Genomic DNA, 20020 nt, shown 5'->3' with positions numbered 1-20020 from the left:
GACATTTATTAAAAAGCATTTACGTTAGATTGACGCTCCTTGTTTGTCTCAAAGTATTGGCGTGCAACACAGAAGAGCTGCAGGAGGCACGAGAGCACATCGCTTCTCTATTGTGTAGAAAAATAAATACGAATAGAAGGTAGATGGCTAGCTAGCTGCTGTAGCTACACAAGCGGTGAGCTATCGTTAGCTGCTGCGAGGACAGAGTTATCAGACTGTTTAATTAGGGTGACCAAGCGCCCCCTCCACCTGTCACTCACCTAATCAGTTCATTCAGTGCACCTGCTAGTCACAAACACTACTGAGACATCACATATAGACATCTGTTAGTCTTCACAATTTAACTAGATGCCCGTTAGCATTATTTCTGTTTTGGAATTCCAGGGCGTTGTTATCTGTCATGGAACATTTGATGTAAGTCCAAAATAAACGTCTAAAGATGTATTGGTAGACACAGTACATATGTATACTGATAGATGGTCTCAGTGTCGAAAACAAAACATGACGTCACTACAATAAACTCAGCCGCAGAGGCTGCTGGGAGAATCTTTCTGTGCTGGAGACATTTTGGATTTAAAGGGGCTGAGCTACCCGTCATAACCAGCTCTCGGTAAGTGATAGCAAACGTTATATGTCCACTAACTACAATAGTAATTGTGTTTAATCTGTATATTGTTGTTTATTTAAGTTGTATTGAACTAAGTCACCGCGAATAGAAACGAACGGCTGTGCGGGTCAAACGGGCTGAACTCGTAACAACTAGGGAGTGGTGACGCTAGCTGGTTAGCTCCAGCTAGCTGCTCGCCGAACGGGAGGGCTAATTGATCGGAAAACTAGCTTCACTACGAGGTTAGCTAATTAATGAGTGCGGGGAATATGACAACGGATCCAGTGAACGAAAGATTTGGCAAAACGTACCGTTGTTACTAAAACACAACCTTTCAGGTGGAGGTAAAACATCCTGACAACTGCAAAACTAATAACAAATGATAATTCTGAGTTTAATAATTAACGGCGCTCCTGCGAATAACAAACCATCTATAAGTTAACGTCGTCTTTAAGAGTTGAACGGAAGCGTTCCGACGCCTCCGCGCTGTTATGAGCACGTTCAGATTGTGCAGAGTCATTACCGCAGAGCTACACGCGATGGTGAAATGAAATATCAAGCATCGTGTTGAACGCTTGCTAACGTCGTTGTCGTGCTGTGTAGACGGTAATACAACGGCGTGGCGCTCACAGGTGTCCCCGGGTAAAGCATCGCGCTTAACCCGAGGAGTGTGTCGCAGAACGAGCACATCGTTCCCCTTCTCTCCGCATCATTGGCACCATTCAGGCGGGCAGCTTTCGGACTACCGGTGGGTGGGAAATCAGCCCTCCCGCAGCTGGTCCCAGTGGCATGGTGGAGGACTGGGTGGGGTGAGGGGGCGCTGACATCTCCTGCTGCTCCTGCCACACCCTCCTTGGTTGCTGCCTCTCCTTTTGTGTGTGACGTTGATGCAAAAATCACGTCATCATGTGGGAAACGCACAGACATCACCAGCTGGCTGCTTGTCTCAACCACTGCAGTCTGCAGGTTCTGTTTTATTATCACAATACCAACAAGCACCACACACTCTGCTTATCTGTTTCCACCACTTATACAAATGGTTTGTTGTTGCAGTTCATCATCCACTCAGCTTTTCAGTAACATTGTACAAAATAAGTTTGCACTTTTGTGTAAACCAATCACACGTGGAAGTATCAGGCGTACACTGTGAAAAAACAAAATTAAAGGCCATGCCCACGAGAAAGGAATGACCGTTGGGCAGTGATTGTAGGAGGAGATGAGGAAAAGGAATAAACGAGGGTCTGAGCGATGGAGCGATAATTCATTGCCCGAGGCTTCTCTCAAGATATGAAGTAATAATGGCCATTGGAGCTCTGGATAAACCAACCCGACAGGTTGATGGCCCAGATTTCCACTGCTCCGAGGGGAAATGAACAAGGCAGGGAATGTAGTCCCCAAAGTTGTTTCTGTAAAGACACAACTGTCTTTTATAACGCTGTGAGGTCCTCGGGGTTGTTTATATTGGCTTCTGGGCTGGATTTGCTACGGATAGCTGCAATATAATATTACCTTTGATACCCTGCCAGGTTGAATCATCAAACTTGCCTTTTGAAATTGCGTTCATCGATGTTAAATGTAAGACTCGTCCATTCATTTGGTTTAACAAGGTTAGTAAACAGCATTTTGATAGTTTTGAAGGTTTTGTTTTTGCTACAAATGAGATTGTTATATATTGCGGTTCTGTCTGTATGTCTACACATTTTACTTGGGTATATTTGATTCACACAATCTCCTGTCCTGTTTTACTGGGGCACAAATGGTTTCCCATCACTTTCTGACAATCTGCTTGGTTCGATGTGACGTGAAAGGCAATGTTTAACCATGTCACCTATGGGGAAAAAGGTCTCACCAGACATGTAATGCTTGTGCGAATGAAGGGCCAGCAGCTAGCTGTAAATCGGTGGAATATTTTCACAAATATTGCACAGCACTCTCGGGTAGGAAGGTTTTGACCTTGCTGCGTGACGCGTGTCTTCATCCTTGAGGGCTTGGAAAAACTATTTTTGTGTCTGTAAATAGCCTCGTTGCGTCCATCCCCATTAGACCTTTTCCTTTGTGTCTGAGGAGTCTAGATCAGTAGGGCTCCCTCCCCCACCGACCTGCTCCTCCGCTCTCCTCCCGTGGGCGGGGCTGCATCTAGATGTGAGCTGCTCTGTGAGCAGTAGGAAGGTCATCATCATCCTCCCGCGAGCGTCTCTCGTTTTCCTCCTTTCCGCTGCCGGATTCCTGTTCCGTTTCACTTCCATTGACCCGTGTTTCACATCGACCGTTTCCGTTTTAAGGACGATCACTTTGGATTAGCGGGGCAATTATAATGCATTTTGCCTGCGTGTAGCGGGATCGCTCGAGGAGTCGTCGTCCTCATTTCATCCACCCTCACCGTCCCAAAGTATGAGGCTCTGATCGGCCACTTAAACAGAGGTTAGTTTTCTGGTCCAGGAAGCTGAAACAGTGGAAAATATGCTGTTTTAAAGATATAGATGGCTTCCAGGAGGCATTTAGTGGGTTTTGTAATGGATGTTAAATATTGTCAGATGTTTCAATTCATTTTTTTCCCCTAAAGGAAATCATTGTTTAGATTGTGGTTTACTTTAATGGTCCTACATTTTGTATAATGCCACTCTAACGGTCTTATATTTGCAAGCTCATGCAAAGCTTTATTACATAAAATCGTTAATCTGCTGCAGAGCGCCAGCGAGCAGCAGCAGGGAGATCTGTGGGTGCACCGCGTCTTATCCCTGGTAGGGTTGTACCAGGGAGCCCTAAGTGGAGGGACAAGTTGACTTCTTGCTAGGTTTAAGAAGTAAAGATTTCCTCTTACAACCCAATGCTATGGAGGGCATGAGTTTGTGCTGTTATGTAGTGTAATGTGAGACATGAACATGGCGAGTGACTGCATTTTAACGCAGGTCAGCAGGATGAGAAGTCCTGTTCTGGACCTTGTGACGTGTGTGTGTGTGTGTACCTTTTTTGACACCATCATTTAGTTGTTCAGTGCAGAAGTAAACGTTAAAGATTAACTTACGGACCGTCTTTGTGAAGGAAAACAACAGGCCTGTTGGACTTTATCTCCCCTCTTTGAAAAGTGAACATATTTACTTCCTCCGTCTGAGGAAAACAAAAGTCCTGGATACAGGTGTGTGTGTGTTTTCATCAAGGCGAAGCTGCTCGTTTCTCCCCCGACTGACATGAAAGCGCTTGTTCTTTCTTTGTTAGCTGCTGTGTACACTCGGCTAGTCGGGCCTTTCATCCTCACAGGCGTTTAACTCCTGCGTCGCAGAGTAACTCTGCAGGGCAACGCGCCGTGTGATCCGTGAATATGCTTCATCTTTCTGATGGATCGTGTCGTACCTCGTTAGGAGCAAGTCTAAGCTTCGGCTTACTCAAAAGGAGGAAGTACCTTTGTCTCCACTGTTGAAGAAAGCTTCATTTCATATTTCTGCCATTTGCTTTCAAGTTCGGGTTTTGTAAAAATCTGCCCTTTTATGAAGCGCTCTCCCATTCCATGGCGCATTGTTTTAGAACATATCACTCTAAATGCTGCATACGTCGGAATTTTATGGAAGTCTGTCATTCCTTTGACAATGCAAATGAGAGTACGGCTTGATTTGTTTGTAGCATTTGAATAGACTTCTAAATAAAGTGCTGTGTCGGGGCAGAATGGCTCTACCTCATCTGGGGCCTGGTCTGCTTCTACCAAAAACTTGTTCCCTCTTGCCTGCTGCTTTCATTTTTCCTCATGCATGCCACTACAAACCTTCTGTTTTTTTGTCATTTGACACTCAGCAGAAACCTGCTCGTTTTGATCTCGACGCTTTGCTTCGGTTCGGTTAAAAAAAACAAATGTTGAGCAGCAAAAACATCCCACTCCTCTTTAGCTTCTGTGTGTACATTTGATGGTCTGAAATCTCGTTGAGTGGTTAAGAACAAGTGTACATTACTATTCATTCATCATGTTTAAATTGAATGGGGCCATTTGATAAGTGCCTAATGGTCTCTGGTCTCTGAAGAGGTCGGCTCTCTGTGAATCTGCTCTTTTTACTGCTCGTCTGTTTGCGACTGTGAAATGGGTGTAACGACACGATGCTACATGAAGCCAAAGTGCATAATTGCAGACAAGAGAATCTTTATGAGTCACCACAGCTTAAGAGACTCTTTGCTTCAGGAATTTAACAGGAAAGCTTCTTTTGAGGAAAATGAGGAAAAATCAACTGATGTCATTTTTTCAGTCAAACAAAATACAGCTTCCTATTTTAAATACGTGGGTTTGTGAACCCAAGGACGGTAGGAAAGGCAATATCCATTCCAGCTGAGGGTTTTCCCCCTGCCAGCACATGTGCACATGTCTTCTCTCTGTCCTCCCATACGCGCCTGCGTGTTTTATGCCCGACACTTTGCATTATCTTCTGCACATCCTGAACATCTAATGTGTGCTACAAAGCTCCGACGTCACTGATTAAATCTCATTTCCTCAGGCTGACGGACATCTGATTGGTCAGTGCGTCTAATGTCCTTCAGGAAATATTTTAACGTGACTGTTACAAAACGAGACGAATCGAATGTATTGACAACAATTGTCACCTGATACCATAGTTTTCCCTGAATTTGCATCTACGTTAATTTCCTGGTCAAGTCTAAGTGTTTTTATTTTTTTTGTAATATTCTGTTGGTTCTGTGCTTTTAATAGACAATTGCTGGAATGCGTGTGGCAAAGCAGGGAGTGGCTCACTAATGGAGGCACATTTTTTTAAATTTTGGCATATGGCTCTCAGCTGGGATTTACCCCCTCCCCCTCCCTCATCCACAGCGTTAAAATACATAAAATACAGCTCCCCAGCCCCACATTGCCTGGGACCCCCGTCTCTTCTTCCACTGACATTTGCGCTGTTTAGCCAACAGTTGCTTGGTCCAGTGAGACAGAGGTTCTCTTTAGACCGTTTGGGGGAAAACTGCAAATGTTCCATGCGCTCAACCAAAAAGGCTGCCGTTGTTGTTGTCAGAGACCCTATGATTGACTCTTGTGGCGTTTGGCCTAAGTCTGCGTCACCGAGGCTTTTGTCACGTCATCCTCTCGTAGACTCTAAAGCCAGTGGTGCACTGGGCCCGGTGGAGTGTGCTGGCACCAGCAGGCACCCACACTGCAGCATCTGGGTGCCCTCTGCTTCACTGCAGCTCCTCTGCTGCGAGAGCTTATTATAGGCGCTAAACAGTCGGTCTACCAAAACGTGCTTGGCGGATGCTGCTTTTAAAACAGTCCGTTCCATTTCTACTTTTTCTTTGAATCCGTTTTCAGATTTTCAGGTTTTCCTGAGCTACATAGAAGATGTCCACCATGGTGTATCCACGGGAAGAGAAGCTCGAGAAGCTGACTCAGGAAGAGATCATCTCCAACACCAAGCTGGTGATCCAGGGTCTGGAGGCCCTGAAGAACGAGCACAACTCCATCCTGCACAGCCTCCTGGAGACCATCAAGTGCCTAAAGAAGGATGAAGAGGCCAACCTGGTGCATGAGAAGTCCAACCTGCTCCGCAAGTCCGTGGAGATGATCGAGCTGGGCCTGGGAGAAGCACAGGTAAGACCGCCGTGTCAGAGCTACGATGACGTAATAAGTAGGTATAGTTCGGATAAAGGTAGTCACATAGAAAATGTTATTTAAAACAAAGGTTGGTTGTATTTTTCTTTTTATATAAAAAGACACCACGGCTCTCACTGTAGTCAATGAGCTTGCGTTTTCTCATTCTATACTGAGCTGGTGTGGTGGTCGTGATTCTACTGGACTCCGCCTGGCGTTTCTCTCTTTGGCCCTTTCTCAATACCTAAGACGGTGAGAACGGACTTGCTTTCCCGCGAGAATAGACTCTGGGGACGGACTCTGTCCTGACTCGCGGGAAACGGAGAACGGTCATTTACACAATTGGAACAGCAGCTGACTTGATGACGCCACCAGATGACGTCACCACGTCAGCTAGCCATAAAATAAGAGGCAAAATATCTCAATGGATCAGATCAGAGTTGTTATACAGTCGAACATCTTTCTAAAGAAGATGAAGAGGAGCAGCTGTAGTTTGTGTTGCTGCTGAACTTTCCTGGATTACACTGACAGTTGTATATTTAATTTGTATTCATATTGGATGGAAGAAATAACGTTACAGAGGAGAACATTTAACTCAGGGCTGTTTTATTACATCACACTGCAATAGCTGTATTATGGTTTCATAAAGTAAGAGGTGGAGGTTGGATACAGTAACAACAATTAAACAGTACACAAGATATTGAGAAGGGGCCTTTCTCGCTCGCTCTCTCTCTACCGCTTCGCCCGCTGCCCCCCTCGTTCACCGCTCTCCGACGCCCTCTTCTCGTGTCCCAGGTGATGATGGCGCTGTCCAACCACCTGAACGCGGTGGAGTCAGAGAAGCAGAAGCTGCGCGCGCAGGTGAGGAGGCTCTGCCAGGAGAATCAGTGGCTGCGGGATGAGCTGGCCAACACCCAGCAGAAGCTGCAGAAGAGCGAGCAGAACGTGGCCCAGCTGGAGGAGGAGAAGAAGCACCTGGAGTTCATGAACCAGCTCAAGAAGTACGATGAGGACGTCTCCCCCACTGTGAGTACTTTGAACGGTTACAGACCAACTCCATGAGTACAACTTGGTCCCGATTCTATTCGAGTGAGATTGAGACATCTATGAGTCTGCCATGTTTTGTGTGTTGTGTTTAACATCGCTGTCATGGTAACAGGACTAACCCATTATTCCGCTTAAATCTGTTAATAGGGAAAGCTTCCGTTGTGTGGTTTCCAATTCCATTAATTATTTAATTTATTTACCATAAGTAGTTATTTTATTAATAACCATAAGCACCATGTTGGCATCCTTTGGTTCGGACCTAACCTGGAACCCTACATTGGTTTGAATCTTGAAAAATGACAGATGTAATTAGAAAGTGTGGACAAATGTCAACGATATTCGATACAGGAGAGAAAAAAACACAGCTGCGTGGTCTTCCGCTCTCTGTTCAGGTCCTTATTGATCGAATGGTGCATAATCTGACCTTTTTTTCTCAGTTACAAAATGGCTCCAATAGCCAGTATCCACTAACAGGAAATTGCAGAAAATACTCCTCCCAATACCCCGCTGGGTTCTTATGGTTTTTCTTTTCCATTTCACAGCTGTTCGCGAGCTGCTTTGTTACCGTCCATCTGTAATAATTGTTAGTGATAGAACGCTGACATTTCTGCTTCATGCAAGAGTTGAATGACTTTATGCAAATGAGAGATCACCGAAGAAATAAAACAACCGTCAACAAAGACCGAATCTACTCAGAACTAGTTTAGCCATCTTGAAACCAATGCATGTAAGATGTACATCCTGTGTTACAGAGTTCTATGAGAACACAGCACATGTGATTGACAGAGCAGACGTGTAGTTGACAGAAATAAGGTTACATCCATCCATAACCATCTTTGATATCACTTTACTGAATATGAGCAAAAGTGCTTCCAGAGGGTTGTCTGTGACTCCCTGATGTCTGTTTGAGGGTCTGACTGGCAGGTTCCGTTTATCCTCTCAGCAGGAGGAGAAGGACCGAGAAACACCGAAGGACTCCCTGGACGACCTCTTCCCCAATGACGAGGAGGAGCAAGGCCAAGGAAGTAGGAACTTTACTAGACTGTAAAACCTGATAACGTAGCTTCCAAAAGGTTACAGTACTCCTTTAGAGCAAAGCGACAATACCACTTTGATTCTAAGTGTTGTGATCAAAATGATCATTAAAGGACTGTACCCTCACAGTGCCGCACCAACACAACAGCGCGGCCGTGGCCGCGGCCCAGCAGGGAGGCTACGAGATCCCGGCCCGCCTGAGAACCCTGCACAACCTGGTGATCCAGTACGCCTCCCAGGGCAGGTATGAGGTGGCTGTGCCCCTCTGCAAGCAGGCTTTGGAGGACTTGGAGAAGACTTCTGGACACGACCACCCCGACGTGGCCACCATGCTCAACATCCTGGCCTTGGTCTATAGGTCAGCCGTGCCCCTGAACGGGAGCTTGTGCTGGTTCTACTGCGATCCGGTTCTGTCAGACGTGCAGTCTCATCTCGCGCTGTCTCTTCCTCTCACTTGCACAGGGACCAGAACAAGTACAAAGAGGCCGCCCATCTGCTCAACGATGCTCTGTCCATTCGTGAGAAGACCCTCGGGAGAGACCATCCCGCTGTAAGGCTCCACCATCGTCACGACAACCATATCTTCATGCCGACATATTAATTTCTTTTAGATGGATCCGATTAGTCATTCTGGTCTTCTGTATACTCTGTTCTACTCACTATGTATGGATTATTTTTATTCTGCATTAGAACTTCACATTTGCCTGCAGGCTTTAGAATAATCAATCAAAGCTCAATCGAACCACAAGTTCGCTTCAGTCAGATTACAACAATTCATGGGAAACATTCAGACATGCTCTCAATATAATTTCAAATGCTTCTGTAAAGATATCTATATGAATCTATTTACGCCCTGTAAGACCTGAAGGAAGCTGGGGCTCATGTTGTTAGTCTGGTGGCTCTATCTGATCCTCCTTAAAGATGAATGAGACAGGCTGCTTTGATCATTTGAAAACAAAAACCATTTTAGGACAACGCAGAAAGGTAAACAATGTTATTGTCTGTATGAAATTAAAGGGGTGGCTTTAATCAGGTTTGCTGTGTGTCTATCTATCTATCTCTGTCCAGGTTGCTGCGACGCTGAACAACTTGGCTGTGCTGTACGGAAAGCGAGGAAAGTACAAGGAGGCGGAGCCTCTGTGTAAGAGGGCGCTGGAGATCAGAGAAAAGGTAGGCCACCTCCCTGGGCCGCGCCAGCAGAGCCGTGCTATCGAGGCCTCGTCTCAGGGCTCAACCAGCACACAAGCTCATTGATAGTGGTAATATTTCCAAGATGTCAGTCGTAGCAACTATAAATAGAGGAATGAGACTATGATCTTGTTACTTTTTCTATGGAGGAACCAATTACCGCATTGAAGGAGTTCAACAGAGAACACTGCTGAAATTGGATATCCGTCTTTGTGGGAGAGACGCTGGAGATATATAGGAGGGTTTGCAGAGTCTCTCTGCCTGAAATCAGCCAGCCTTTTGTTAGATCCCCTGAGCAGACGAGAGGCGCATACGGGAGAGATTCACAGTGAAAGCCAACCAGTCTGCTTTTTTACTTTTTTTCTTTCCCTCAGGTGCTGGGTAAGGAACACCCAGATGTTGCGAAACAGCTGAACAACCTGGCTCTGCTCTGCCAGAACCAGGGCAAGTACGACGAGGTGGAGTACTACTACTGCCGTGCGCTGGAGATCTACGAGTGCCGGCTGGGCCCAGATGACGCCAACGTGGCCAAAACCAAGAATAATCTGGTGAGTCACCGCTTCCACACCGGGCCTTTATCGTGCATTTCATACCAACGAGAATAGAGTATTGAGCTGTGGGTTTAACCGGCTGACGCCGTCAGTGTGTTAAACAGGGAGATTCTTTCTGCAAAACCTCAAAATATCTTTCAGAACTTGTGATTAACTTTTTTTTTTGAGGTTCACACTGTCTTTCTAGAATAAAAGTTATGAAGCTGTTACTCTACTTCATCTTAAGAGGTGTTTACTGATACGGTAGCAAGCCAATAGTCCTTTTTGTCCACTGTCTCGCTTTGCTTGCTTCTGTCTTTGAGGATGATGGAGAAGCAATAAAGGAAGGCAGTATCCTTACAGGATACTGCTCCTTCCTGACTTCCTCCTTCCGTAGGGGCTCCTATTTGATCAGAAGCTACAATGTGCCTTCTCTGTCTTCCTCAGGCGTCCTGCTTTCTCAAGCAGGGGAAATACAAGGAGGCTGAGATTCTGTACAAAGAGATTCTGACTCGCGCTCACGAGAAAGAGTTTGGATCCGTTGATGGTAAGGACTCGTGTAGCTGACGGTTTGTATGGCGGCTCTCGGTTTGAAGGGTTATGTTCTGTGTTTCATGGTTTATTAAAAAAAAAAAAAAAACGATAGAAATTTATTCCAAGAGAATTTGTGGTGGGTTCACATTAAACGTCCCCTCAGAATACACAGATTAGATTTTTTCTGCCTTCATCTTTCCTTCACAATTGTCTCACGTCCCATCTAATGTTTGTCTCACATCAGCAGAGTGAGTGATGGACAGATGTTTAAAAAGAGGACGTGTTCTAAGCGGTGGGCCATCCGTCACCACTCAGAGGATACAAAGACCCTAAACAAACTCTTTAAAGAATAAAGAAATGACTTGTCTGAAAGGTCTTGCAATGTTCTTCTCTTTCGATACGAGTCGAGTTATTTGTGGGCTTTCCTCCAGGGGTTAGATTGACTGTTTTGAAAAAGGAATGAAAGGAAGTACAACGCAGCGCTCTGGTGCTTTTTATGCAAAAGCTTCTCACATTTTTCAGAGCGCTTTTATTTCCTGTGCGTCACTTAACTTGACAATAGCTCTTAAATATCTTTTGAAAACCTGTTTGAAGAGTTGAAGGTTGAGAGAAGCAGCAGAGCAGCAACAGTTTGTGTTCCCACAATGGTTTCTGTCACATCCTGTGCAATATCTTTCAGATTTTTAGTTAAGAGTGGTACGTACGACGGTAAAATGTTCATAGTATCAAAACATACTTTTACTGTTACGTACTGTACTGTTTACACCAAAACAATTAAATGGCATGTTTCTGGGATTGACTTGTTTATTTGTTTACCCACGTTCTTCTCCCTTTAGTGTAATAAGCATCTGAAAAATATATTTTATCACATTTTAAACACAGTACTCACAGAATTTCTAAATCCAGCTTTATATTATTAACAACTGTCTTTAATACTTTTGACACTGTGGAAACAGAGAGCTCACCAGCCTCATATTTGTGTAGCCGTGTACATGGCAGCAATCCAAACCAGGTTGTGTCTCCCTCAAGACACCGATATAAATGACAGACTAATAAGCAAACCGAGCGGTTAAAGTCCCTCCCGGTGCGTCGTGCTATCAGAGCGAGCTCGGCCTTATCAGCACCCTCGGCAGTTCCTGCGCTCCACTAACCCTCCTGACATCGAGCCTCTCGGTCTGTTGTGCTGTCTGTCGACCACCTCTCCTGTGTGTTTGTCTGCAGCTGAAAACAAGCCCATCTGGATGCACGCCGAGGAGAGAGAGGAGATGAGCAAGGTGAGGACATCGTGTAATCCACAAAAAGCTGAGCAAATATTCAAAAGGAGGAAACACACACACACACAATATAATTCCCAGTAGGCAGATGATATTTACAGTGAACACAGAAGAAAAGCTACTGCTCCAGTTCAAAGCTGCCACTCCCCTTCACGCTCCCCTCTTCCGCTTCCTCTTTATTTACTTCCAGGGCAAGCACAGAGACAACACTCCCTACGGAGAGTACGGAGGCTGGTACAAAGCCTGCAAAGTCAACAGGTGAGTCGCAGTGTGATAAGCTTTTTTTTTTTACAACTTGGTCATAAATTAAGGCACGTGGTTAAAGAAATGAGCTTGAGGGAAGCCAATGGCTGTATTTGTCAAGTAGTTTTCTACATCTTTTGAGTTTTTGCTGTGATCGAATTGTTCCTTAAAAGGAATTCATTTGTTTTTCCTGTGTGTGTGTGTGTGCAGCCCAACAGTGAACACCACCCTGAGGAACCTGGGCGCCTTGTACCGCCGGCAGGGTAAACTGGAGGCTGCAGAGACGCTGGAGGAGTGCGCCGTGAGGTCTCGCAAGCAGGTCAGCAGCATTTATTTATTAATGGATTTTACTACAGAAACTGTCTTGTTTCTGCATTCAGATATGTCCTCACTTCCTGTTTCTGTAAAATCCTAAACATAGAATCCAGAATCTCATGATTATTTCTTTCCTCTTTCTCTACAATGCGTTGGATCCAGAGCAACACAGTAAGTGGTTTGTGTCTCACTGATAGTCCAGCCTCGCCCACCACCACCACCATAGACCACCTCTGTCCCCTAATAACGCTCCCATCACAGACATCTATAATGTCACCATGTCTCTGCGTTGCCATAGCGACAGTGTTGTGATCTCCCTTTATTACCTCCAAGTAACTTAACACATCAACGAGCTGCGGCTTACCGCGGAGCGCCTTGTAATTACGGGACGTCCCTCTGTCTCCATCGCACCTGTGTGTTGTTCCCATCAGGGCATCGACCCCATCAACCAGACGCGCGTGGTGGAGATCTTGAAGGATACGGACGGCGACCGGCGGAGGAGCCGGGACAGCCTGAGCAGCGTTAAGTATGAGAGCGGCACCGAGACCGGCGAGGAAGTGAGTATGGGCGTGGAGTGGAACGGGGTGAGTACAAATCCACTATAGTCGAGTCAACAGGGCCAGTGACCTCACCGGAAGAACAAGGCGGTGTCAGCACTGGTACAGAGCGGCTGACTTATTGGGCACCTGAAAAGAGGACTCTTGTCCTTTTTTAGAATAGCCATGTGTAGGCACGGTCTTATATTTAACAGGAAGCTGACTCCTTTGGCCCATGTGCCTAAAATCAGTCAGTCAGGAAGTGAGTGTGAGGAGCATCATCCACTCGCTGATGCTCCTCACTCCCGTCCATCTGCACAAAAGCATTTCATGATGTCAGTATCACATCATAATTTATGAGCTGCATTACACATTTATGAGATACATATATCAGGCCAACTTGTTCAATGTGCTCTTCAAAAAAAGCAATTTGAGGCACAACCTTTATTTTAAAAATTACATCAGTGGAACAGCTGCTCATTCCCAGTAGTCGTGTGGCCGTCTCAATAAACTGTATTTGTACCAGTCCATCGACATCTTGTACAAGTGTCTTTTTCTTCTCATGAGGTCGATCTGGAATTCCTTTTTGCCAAATGTAACGCTGATTGAGTGTCTCGGCATACTAGAAGTTCTATGTTTTTTTGTTTTTTTTGTTGTCCATTTGCTCGACAATGAAGTTCCAGTGTCTTGTTTTGTTAACAAATGGATGTCATGCTGGCAATGCTTCTGCACAAGTGGTGCAGTAACAAAAACAACAAAAAGGCACACGCTCATTGTTTGGCTCCCTGGCAGTATGTAAAACATGTCTCGTCTTTTGGTGCACTCGCTGAGACGCGTCCTGTCAAAATCCTTATAAGGATGTCTCTTGTTTCTACTATTAAACACCGTATCCTTGCTGCTCAGGCACAAACTGGACATGGTTGATTATGTAACTCTTCATCCTCCAGTTAGTCTCATTTTAACAACTGAACAATCGTCCTTCCCACTGGACTTTGCCTTGTTATCAAAGAGGCTGGTGCTGAAAACATGATGTTAAACGTAGCCGTGCATGTGGTGCTGAGCTGTGTCCCAGCTGGAAGGAGCCATCTGGCGAGTCTTACATAATCCAGAGGGCAGGACTTTCATTTTTATTTGCCAGCAGAGATGCCTCGCCTGAGCCTGTGCCTTCTACCGCCCACGCCCCCTCACGTGAATGCATCCCGGCCAAACCCAGTCCAACACATGCACGCAGCCCCGCCAGCCTGCTGGGCTCACACTTTCTAACATGCGCACTAATGGGCCGTGTTTGTGCCTTTGCTGTTTTTTCACGTGGTCGATAAATGTCTGTTAACCCGATGTCCGCTGCTCCCTCTGAGCAACGGCGAGTGGAAAGGTGGGGTTTTGTTTGCTGGCTGTTGTGTGAATGCTTCTACACACACACACTTTCACCGTTGCCATCCGCAGCATTGGGAAATAAATGTGCACCATCCACACTGAAGGTGTACCGGCGACATTCTCACGCTATTAAACGTTGTTTCTGAAACCAGATTCCATTGCGGGTCAAAGAAAAAACAGCTCCATTTGTCCATCCATCCATTTATTTAAGCAGCTTCAGCATCTTCCTTTGAAGCCATCAAGCTTGTAGAGTCCTGTCTGCTTGTGTGTGTGAGTGCGCCCCGCTGAGTGGTTTCACATACTCTTACAAATACCTGCCGTCTCATTATTCAGATGCCACTAACGTAAGTGGCACATATTCCCGGTTGTGTCAAGTTGAATCGGTAGCATGTCCGTGCAGCGTGTTCTTGTGCGTGGTGTGATTTACAAAGCACGCGTGTCTGCTTTCTGCGCCCTCTGCCTGCCGTCTCCGTGCGCTGCCCGTCTGTCTTGCATGCCGTCCGGACGCCGTCCATTTCCTTCCTTTCCTGCTCGCCACTAACCCACTTTCCTTGTTGATGACTCATGCCCTGACAACCAATCAGCCTGTCGATCAGATCTCCCTCTCTCCTGCTCAGTGGATTGTACTCTCTCCGTCTTCAGCTCTCCTTCTGCACAACACGCTCGGGTGGGTCGTCATAGTGACACAATAGACCAGCTCATTAGTCGCCAAACTGAAGGCTGACGCCGGAGAACTGAGATCAGGTGCCGATATATAGCTGAGGGATTCTGCCTCACCTCGTTGAATGCAGGAGTTTATTTTTAATTTCCAAGTGCTGTTCATAAAGATGGAGCGCAGCGGCTCCCCATCGGTGCTGATGCTTGCAGATGTCATACGTCCGCAGTGCACAGTCACCGGCTGGCTGCGGCGTGCCAAGTCCAGGCCCCACCGGCACCCGGGGAGGGAAAGGAAAAACGGCTGAGTCACTCTGACTGCAACCGCCCACCTACTGCATCGCTGACCCGCTTACTGCGGTGCTGCTGTAGGTGTCGCTTCTGTTGCCGTGTGCTCTTCACGAAAAGCTAAAAACCAGCACGCTGCAATAAAGACTGGGTGCAGGATAGATATTTCTACATCGAACATCAGACTAAGCGTAGCTAACGGGGATGAGGCGGAGGGTTAGCACAGGAATCCCCGGAGCGCTCCTTCTCACAATGTGTGCCGTGTTTGTCTGTTTTTCTCTCTCTCCTCTTTTATCAGGCGTAAGCCGTCAAGATTATTCCTCCATCCTTCTCTCCTTACCCGACACCATAGCAAAGAGGAGTTGCGTGTTGTCGTTCCCTCTGGCCTTCTCTGTCCCACGCAAAGCCAACAGGTCCTCTACCATTCCCGGTGCCCCCCCCCACCCACCCAAAACCAACCCACCCCCGCCGCTCCTTCGGCAGGGACGCAGAAAGTGTCCTCTCGACTGTCACCTTTGTCCCACTGCTCACCTGACAACTGCTGGGACGTTTGGTCTTCTCATCTCTGCTCCCATCCCCCCCCCCTCTCTCAACTCTCTCTCTTTGTCCTTTGTTCTTACTAACTCTTGTGTCGTAGCAGTGATCGTTGCCTCTCACTTAACAGAGAAAAAAAATCTAATAAAAAGTCATTATCTTTTCGCCCACGAGGAAATCACTCGCACATTTCTCCTCTCCGAACACCCATTTGTAATATTTCATTGGCGCACTGTCGATTCTAGAGCAGAGGACCAGGGAAGTGTGTTACTGGGAGGAGGCAAAAGATGAAGGTTTTTAGAGATCAATGTGACCCTTTGAGGGCAGCCTGGTTCAGCAGGCATCACAGCCACTCAGTCAGGTGACCGAGTGACATTCACCATGGAGTCCAACAAAACAAAACACTGTTTGGAAATAACGGTACTGCGTACTTTAACATCTATGACATCTGCTGCATAGTTGGAAATGACAAGGGAGCATTAGTAATTTTTGATTTTTATAGATGCATTTTCTTTCATTTTTTTAATCATATTGTTTACAATTTTTTGTTGTCTTTTTTTAAATGTTGATTATTCTGTGGCTAAACATTATGGCAGCAGACTGTTGGCAAATGCAATACTGTCGCCTGTGCCGAACGACCACACGAGTCCACATCTGACAGCAAATTGGTCAGGTCACATCCAGCAGTCGTTGCCATGGTAATTTGTTTTCAAGTCGCTCTGACTGGCGCCAGTGTCCTTGATTCGATAATAAGAGTTTTCACGTACGGTGCACAGCATGTACACGGTAGCTTGCATTTACAAAAGGAATCCGCAGCATTGGCTGAAGCTAACCGAGACCAGCCGGTTGCATAGTAACGGTAGATTTTTAAATAATCAACGGAAATGAGCAGAATTAGCTTTTTGTCTTTGTTGGTGCCGGAGTAGAAGCTGGTGTTCTTATTCAATGGAAGCCTGGATTCCAGTCGTTTTAGTGTGTATTTGTGTATGTTTTGGTGGTACAGTCACAGCGCCCGATACGCTATTGGATACTGTGTTTTAAACTCAAAGCTTGATGGAGTGTGTTGCCTTTTTCTTACAGTTGTTTGCAAGTCAACATTGTCACTGGTGAACCGTTATTTTACACTCCGAACTTCAAAGTGCAAAGAGTGTTTTCCCTCAAGATCAATATGTTATTTCAGATGTTTAACTAACTGAATGTAAAATTAATTTAACATCCTTTAAGTGTAATTGTAGGCTGTATTTAGATTCGACAAGTGCATTCACTATATGGCTTTTCAGTTTGCTACTTGCCTTGATCCTTCATTCCTTCCAATGAGTACTCCTATACTTCTAATGCAACTCTGAACAAAAGAATTGACGATGTACATCACATAATTATGACTATTGTTGTGTTAGTGCAATGCTTATTTATTGAACGGTTTACTCTTGACATACATGCATACATATATATATATATAGTGTGACTTCACTTTCCTAAAGCGGAAGAACATAAATGGTCTATAAGCACTATCTTAGTAAGTAGGACTGCATTATATTTACCATCCTGCATTGTGAAGATTCATTGCTTCAACACTTGTTGTTATTCTCAAATAAAGTTTTTCATTTGTGGAGTTTTGTCTTTTCTCTGCATTACTTTGAGAGATGCATTTAGGTTTCTTCTGGTGGATCAACAGCGCCTGCTGCTGGCGATGCGCCTGTATTGCATTCTGATAATCACAACTTAACGCCTTAATGTCCATCACATATTTATGACAATATTGTTCTTCTGATGCGTCGCACCAAAGCCAGAGGACGGAACACAAACTCTGTTTTGAAAACGCACACTATGCACGACAGCTGGTGTGCTGTTTAAAAATGAATGGATGGATGGATAAATTCATAATATAATCAAAATTAAACTTTGAACATCACTATTTTTATTGTCTGTGTATTTCTGAATATTTCATAAACCATCTGTCTAATTAGTCATCCAGTCTCAAGGTGACGCTTTCACACACCGAAGACAAAAAAAGCTGCAAATTTGCCCGATTTCAGATGCAAAGTCCCATTTTTGCTTTAAAAGTTAAATAGCCGATTATTCTATAATGAGAATAGTTGCTGATTACATTTAAGTAATCCACAAAGCTCTGATTCCTGAGGTGTGTGTGTGTCATTAATTCCTCATGGTTGCACGTATGAAGTCTGTCTCCAACTTGTTGCCCCTTGCTGCCGTGGTATTGGTGGTGGGGGGTGGGGGGGCACACGGGTTGACTGTTGTGTGTCTGCAGGACGGCAGCGGGGCCCTCCAGCGCAGCGGCTCCATTGGGAGGCTCCGGGACGTCCTGCGTCGCAGCAGCGAGCTGCTGGTGAAGAAGCTGCAGGGAAACGGGCCGCCTGAACCCCGCAGCACCAAGTAAGCGCTCAAGCCCCGCCCCCTCCTCTTGTGTAGTTCTTCTTGTTCAGAGTTCAGAGTTCAACTCTCCCCAGCTTCTCTTGAGTTGATCTCACACCCTGCCTGAACATTGTTGTCTTACTCTTCGTTCCGCAGCATGAAGCGAGCCGCTTCCCTGAACTACCTGAACAAAACCAGTGAGGACCCGTTCCAGGTGGGCAACACTGCTGCTCCTTTTCGACGTACTACATGTCTACACATTTCTTTGGCTGTGTTATCGGAAGTGTGATGTTTGCACATTGGTGTCTGTTCCCCCCCCCCCCCCCCCCCCCCGTCAGACGCGGACAGGCAGTAACTTCCGGGGGAGCCGGGGCCTGAGCTCCAGCACCGTGGATCTCTCCTCTGGAAACTGAGCAGCCGATGCGTTCAAGGACCAAAAGAAGCTCCTCCAGCTCGTCCTCTGAGCGCAGTGATCCCCATCAACACACACACACACACACACACTCTGCCCGGCGTCCAACCCAAAGACCTCCCACATTCGGACCCAAAGACTTTTGATGAATGAAAAACAAACACACATAATGCAGTTTGTCTTAAATCCAGGTTGTTGCTTTTTCCGGTCTTGCGGGGACCGACCGCCTTGTTATTTCCCCCTCGTGTTCCAAGTGTCGCCTCTGTGCCTCCGGAGTGTTGCCAAGACAACAAACGCCACCGCTCCTTATTATTTATAGTCAATGTGACTCTGCACTTGGCTGCCATATTTTTGTGAGTTCTGATCCTTTTTCTGTCATTTTGAATCAGGATATTTTGGTTATTTTGTCTTGTGCCATTCATTGTGCACAATAAAGTGCAAAGTAGACATAAAATATCTTTTTTTTTTTCTCGAAATAGAAGTATAGTAAATAGGATGGTTGGAAATTATGTAAAGATGACACTATTCATAGAAATCATTTCATTTTAACTGTTTTGCCTATCGAGATTTATTTGCAATGCTGGTTAAAGCTTTTTGGGGAAACTGGGTGACATTGAGTCATGCGGCTTGTTCAGGGTCCTTTAGTTCATAAATGGTTTTAGAAAACGTTTAATAATTAAAACGACCTCTACAGCTTCGATATCCAAGTGTGTTTTTCAACACAGGGTTTTCTGCCACTGCAGAGAAAATGCAGAATTAATCTTTGACCAGTTAAGATCAGAGAGTACTGATAAACAACCACGAAGTTCAACACGCAGGAGGAGACTGAACTGATTCCTCCATCCTGGTCCTCAGCAGCAGGCGGCTTCTGCAGGTTTGAGCGTTTCTTCTTCTGATGTCATTTACAGTGACTCAAAACGTGTGATGCGTGTCTCCATGTGTGATAATTATGATGATGATGATGATGTGTGTTTTTGCACAATTCCCGGATGGGTTTCTTCTGTCTTTGATTAAGAACTGGAATGTCTCGTGATTATTATTATTGTTGTTTTTCTGATCGTTGTACATGTCATTCTATTCATCATTTGAGATAAATATATAAGCCTACAACAGATTCTGACCATTCATATATAGAGTTCACCATGAGATCAATGAGAAGAGAATTTCGTGTCCTCGTTAGTTGTTTGTATCTGATCGATCACGGATAAAACCTGATGATGAATCCTAACCACTTCCTGATTCAGGGATTCAAGAAAATAAAACCTAAAATGTATTCTTGTGTGAGATTGTACGTGGCTGACATGTTTGTTCATACGTGTGTTTCTGGAGTGACTTAAATACTTGTTGGGCCTTTGTCTTTGAGCCAGATCGCTGTAACACAGTTCACCCCACCGGGTGAGCTCTTGAGTCGGTATCTGACTTATTGTGGGAACCCTCACGCCAACATGCGATCGGTCTCCCGGGGTTTCTCCCTCCTCCACCCGGGGTTTCTCCCTCCTCCAGG

The 20020-nt window shown here is 45.6% G+C and overlaps 1 protein-coding gene across 11 annotated transcripts; it reads left to right on the top strand.

Moving 5' to 3' along the window:
• Nucleotides 1–307: 307 nt before the first annotated feature.
• Nucleotides 308–19796, top strand: klc1b (kinesin light chain 1b). 11 transcript variants are annotated; one of them, XM_040177886.2, is made up of 16 exons: nt 308–610; nt 5901–6179; nt 6975–7205; nt 8170–8251; nt 8391–8619; nt 8724–8811; nt 9330–9431; nt 9824–9997; nt 10427–10526; nt 11735–11787; nt 11978–12045; nt 12241–12349; nt 12777–12929; nt 18001–18125; nt 18261–18318; nt 18443–19796. In XM_040177886.2, the coding sequence occupies exons 2-16, from the start codon at nt 5931–5933 to the stop codon at nt 18515–18517; spliced, it is 1896 nt and encodes a 631-aa protein (XP_040033820.2). In that variant the 5' UTR covers nt 308–610; nt 5901–5930; the 3' UTR covers nt 18518–19796. The 11 variants fall into 11 exon arrangements, with proteins under 11 accessions (XP_040033820.2, XP_077960118.1, XP_077960116.1 ...); XM_040177887.2 differs by having other exon boundaries at nt 455–610; nt 8173–8251; XM_078103988.1 differs by having other exon boundaries at nt 518–610; nt 5909–6179; nt 8173–8251.
• The last annotated feature ends 224 nt before the right edge of the window (nt 19797–20020 follow it).

Source organism: Gasterosteus aculeatus, chromosome 6, assembly GCF_964276395.1.
Source record: "Gasterosteus aculeatus chromosome 6, fGasAcu3.hap1.1, whole genome shotgun sequence".
Classification (NCBI taxonomy): Eukaryota; Metazoa; Chordata; class Actinopteri; order Perciformes; family Gasterosteidae; genus Gasterosteus; species Gasterosteus aculeatus.
The sequence above is the reverse complement of the archived record's forward strand: the minus strand, read 5'-3'. Positions and strand labels throughout refer to the sequence as shown.

Coding starts and splice junctions, on each gene's coding strand:
- klc1b (XM_040177886.2), top strand. CDS start 5,931: ATGTCCACCATGGTGTATCCACGGGAAGAGAAGCTCGAGAAGCTGACT. Junction 8,620..8,723: donor ATCCTGGCCTTGGTCTATAG/GTCAGCCGTGCC, acceptor TCACTTGCACAG/GGACCAGAACAAGTACAAAG. Junction 9,432..9,823: donor CGCTGGAGATCAGAGAAAAG/GTAGGCCACCTC, acceptor TCTTTCCCTCAG/GTGCTGGGTAAGGAACACCC.